The sequence below is a fragment of the Morone saxatilis genome, unplaced genomic scaffold (assembly GCF_004916995.1).
Source record: "Morone saxatilis isolate NCDOM2014 unplaced genomic scaffold, NCSU_SB_2.0 Contig17, whole genome shotgun sequence".
In the NCBI taxonomy this organism is placed as follows: domain Eukaryota; kingdom Metazoa; phylum Chordata; class Actinopteri; family Moronidae; genus Morone; species Morone saxatilis.
Genome location: NW_023339729.1, coordinates 14,360,884 through 14,365,065, shown reverse-complemented (window position 1 = coordinate 14,365,065; position 4,182 = coordinate 14,360,884). Strand labels below are relative to the sequence as shown.

The 4,182-nt window shown below is 40.2% G+C and overlaps 1 protein-coding gene across 1 annotated transcript in view; it reads right to left on the bottom strand.

Annotated features, from left to right (window-relative positions):
- Window positions 1-1,595: 1,595 nt before the first annotated feature.
- The window catches only part of smc2 (structural maintenance of chromosomes 2), a 9,549-nt gene continuing 6,962 nt past the window's right edge, over window positions 1,596-4,182 (bottom strand). The window contains exons 21-25 of the mRNA XM_035659363.1: window positions 3,543-3,743; window positions 3,335-3,451; window positions 2,655-2,815; window positions 2,183-2,330; window positions 1,596-2,023 (exon numbers count right to left, since the gene is read on the bottom strand). Coding sequence (XP_035515256.1) covers window positions 1,838-2,023; window positions 2,183-2,330; window positions 2,655-2,815; window positions 3,335-3,451; window positions 3,543-3,743 — 813 coding nt within the window. The 3' untranslated portion in view covers window positions 1,596-1,837. The remainder of the gene's footprint in view (window positions 2,024-2,182; window positions 2,331-2,654; window positions 2,816-3,334; window positions 3,452-3,542; window positions 3,744-4,182) is intronic.

Below are 4,182 nucleotides of genomic sequence, written 5' to 3'. Positions count from 1 at the left end.
ACACACACACACACACCAAGCCTGTCAGATACACACACACACACACAGTCAAAACTACAAAATAGAGCATCAACTTCATTCTACTTCTTTATCTGTAAAACAAAACACATCGCACTCCTCTGTATGACCACTTTGACAGTTATCTTCTCATAAACATATTCACAAATCTCTCAAATAATTGCATCATTTATCACATATTACCTGTGAGCTTTTAAGCTGCCTTTGTGCGAGGGACTGCTGCACTCAAGCTGACAGAATGATGACAAGGCTTGACTTTGAAGCTTGAAGAGACTACAATAACAACTTGCTCTGAGTGTAAACTCACAGTGACAAGTGGTGAGGGGCAAGGCTATTATTGTAATGTGTCAAGTTTTATTTGGTTCATTTAAATGGACAGTAAGATAATGATAATAAATACTATATAAACCAATGTGTTGGGTTTGTGGACGCTGTATACCTATAGCCCCAAAATGGGGACTTTTACTACTGTTGTGGGTTTGCCTACTCATTAAATATCAGAACAGCAGCAGGTTGTACACCTTAGCAGATTGTTGGAAAGTCAGCTCTCATTCCAAGTTGCTTTATTCAGGGGGTGTGGACACTTCCTCACTCTTTTACCACTGCTGGTGAGTAGTGCTGAAAGAGCTGTGGCATTGGAGAGATGTCTCAGAGTCCTTTTTAAATGGTGTTATTTCTCCTGTTTGCAAGGTGAATGAGCAAGACAATGGCCAATTTTGTGAAGTCTTGAGAATAAATAAAAATAAACCTGCTGTTAAGTTCAGAGTGATACTATTGTTGTTTGAATTTGTCCCTGATGAAATAAAACTACATTGACAATTTGGAAAAGTGACTTTTTTTTTGTCTTTACACAGAATAATGGTTAGATGATACATTGTTAAATCAAAGCAACTAATTTGTGAGGGGTTGAAGAGGCCATTGTTACTGTATCCTTTTAAATTAAGTAAAACATGTATACGAATCAGCTGCATTAAGTTCATTAGTTATTTTTCTTACTGGTTCCTGTAACAACCAAACAAATGTCTTTGACTTTTAGTTACTACAAGACCAAGCTGGTAAAGTGTATTTCAGAGGGGAAAATGGATGTTCAACCTTAACTGAAGCTTTGTGTTTCAACATTATAGTATATGCAATAATCTTGAATATTTTAAGTACTTAAACAATCCCATTATATAGTGAGTAGCAGTTTGGCAAGAAACAATTTGGGTGTTATTTGTTCACAAAAAATAGTCTATGAAAAATAACCTTTACAGTCATTCAAGCTGATAACAAATCCACTTCAGGTTGTTTGAAATATATTCTATAGCAAGATTGCAATAATTTGCCACTAAACAATACAACCAAATAGCTTGTGTTGGATCAGTGGCCTAAATATCAACTGTTACTAAAATCTGACACTTTAGGTTTCATAGCAAATTACAGTGAGTCTTTCAGTGCCCTTCATGGTACCACTAGGGGGCACCAACATTGTACATATTCAATTCTACACATTGGCTTTCAGTTCTTCGAATTTGTAAAGCAGTTTCAAATACATATGGAAACGGAAAAAAACAAATGAGTCAGATTTTTATATTTGACCTGTTTTATTTACTAAAAATATGGACACATTTGCTGCATATAAAACTGATTATGTGTAGCAGGAGAGCATGGACATAGACAAGAAAAGAGACAGGATAACTCAGATTATAGATTATGAAGTGCAAAGACGTCGAACAAAGGAAATACAGTAAATAAAGTATACACAGTTCACCAGTTATTGACAGATACAGATGTTATGTTAAATGATGTGGTTTCCAGAGCAAATTAAAAATGCAGCTGTTCAGCCGATGAGCTGTTTGGTCCTCTTGTCTTTTTGACGAGCCTTTTCTGGGCCTTTCTGTGGGGGGTTAGCGTCGCTCTGGCTGAGCGCAGTCCGCGTCACCGTGGACATGCCGTCGACAAACTTCGTCTTGAACAGGACATTGGCGTTGGTGAACATGCCATCCTTGAGGGACACCACCACAAACTGCAGGGGAGAGAATTTAAAAAGGTAACTTGAGTACAGGTTTTGCTCTGATAACATTAGAGAATGTGGAGAAAAAAATCTTTAATAAGTGGCTCTTCTGCACAACTATTTAAGGCTTAGTAAGGATAATAGAGAGTGTGCATGTGTGTTTCAACATACCTGGGAGTGTCTGAAATGTGTGCGCAGCATCTGTCCAATGTTCTGTGTGTGCGACAGATCCAGGGCAGCATCCACCTCGTCTAAGATGTAGATGGGAGCGGGTTTGAACAGCAGCATGGCCAGGATGAGAGACAAGGCCACCAGTGATCTGAAAACACAGACACAAAGCTCAATAAAAGAAAATTAAAAACTTAATTGTCATCCATGGAAACATGCCACTTATTCTACTCTTTAAACCTAATAAAAGGAGTTTTAACTGTTATTAATTCATTTTTAATTTAACACTGATGCCTCTGTATTCCCTACATAAGCACACAAGACCATCAGGGAGAAGATTTGCTGTCAGTCTATATAGTTATTAATGCTCGCCACCTGGTCACATTCCCCTTGAAATCAATGAAACGAGGCGGAAGAAAACACTGCTGCTTTTGCCAGAATCATCAGAAAAGTTAAAATAAGTGCTTTTGCCAACCTCTGCCCACCGCTGAGCTCAGTGAGGTTCTCCTTCCAGGTGTTGCCCAACGCCACCTTGAACTCAAGGCCCTCCAAGACGCCGCCGCCCTGGGGAGGAGCCAACTTAGCAGTGGCCCCTGGCAGCAGAGTGGAGAAAATAGAGCCAAAGTCCTTGTTGACCTGCAGAGAGGAAGGGAAGTATTACAGCCTGAATAAAAGAAACCACAGGCACCACAGTGATGTCTATGGGAATAAATGATTTATCAGTGAGTGAGAGTGTATTGACCGATTCTGACACTGGTGAGTTTGTCATGCTGTTGTTGATTGATTGGTTTCACTCCCACAGATAAAGAATAAACATAGGGAAGAGTCGAGATGTAGAAAGGCATTAGAGGAGAGGAGATGAGGAGCCAATTAGATCTATCTATATCGATAAATAGTTTTATGACTCATCAAGCAAATTAAATATTAAAGACACATTTACACTCATCCTCATTGCTATAAATGGGGTGGACAAAATAATAAAAAACAGCTGTCACTATTTATTGCATGAAGTTGAATTAGACTGACGAGCGATATCTTATAAACCCGCAACTGAGTGTATACTGTCTCTCTGTGTACAGTCCTGTTGGCCAAAGGGACAAATGTAAATGTAGGACCCCCCCCCCCCCAAAAAAAAGTAAACAAAAAAGAGTAGACCTTCCGCCATGCCAAGTTGAGAGCCTCATTCTTCTTCTGGTCCAGCTCCTCGATGGTCTGCAGGATTTTTGCTTTGTCGTTCTCCACGATCCTCTTCTTCTTCATCAGGTCATTGTACTGCAAGAGGGAAGATAATTGTGCGGGGCTGATTCAAACAGTCAAAGCTTTAACTGAATCTCCAAAACCCTTTCTGTGTCTCGGTCCTCACCCTTTCTTCTGCCTCGTTCAACATGTTCATGGCCCTCTTGTTGACGTTTCTCTCCAGCTTGGTGGTGGTCTCCTCCAGCTTCTTCAGCCGTTGACCAGCCTCGCGGGGGTTGTTGGTCTTAAAGTCATACGAAGTGTTGGGCTGGCCGAAGAACTGACGCTCCGAGTGGATCCAGTCGTGCTCCTCCAGCATCCGAGACACCTGGAGGGAGGAAGGAAGGAAGGAAGGAAAAAGAGAATGACAGATAAAAAAAAATCCTCAGCTGTCCTGGTAATTCCTTTGAAGACAGCCTGAACTGATGCCTTCTGGGTGATTCAGAAAAGAGAGCCAAAGACTCATTTCCCCCCCCAGTTGGGATTCTTAATTTGCACAGGAAATTGCAGCCTCTGATGTTGATGTACAACAATGTATCTTCCACTGCTAGTGTATCATTTGGATGACTCATCTGGTAGGCACTGTTTTTACAGAATGTCTGATAACTTGTGTTGTTAAAAGCCCCATCTGCAAACCAAATTTTTCTTGCAGGAAAATAAAGATGTTACTAAATACATGACTAGGTTCGTATTATGCATTATTGGAGTTATATTACATAATCAGATATGGCATTTTACGTTGTGTTACAAACAATGTCAGATGCACA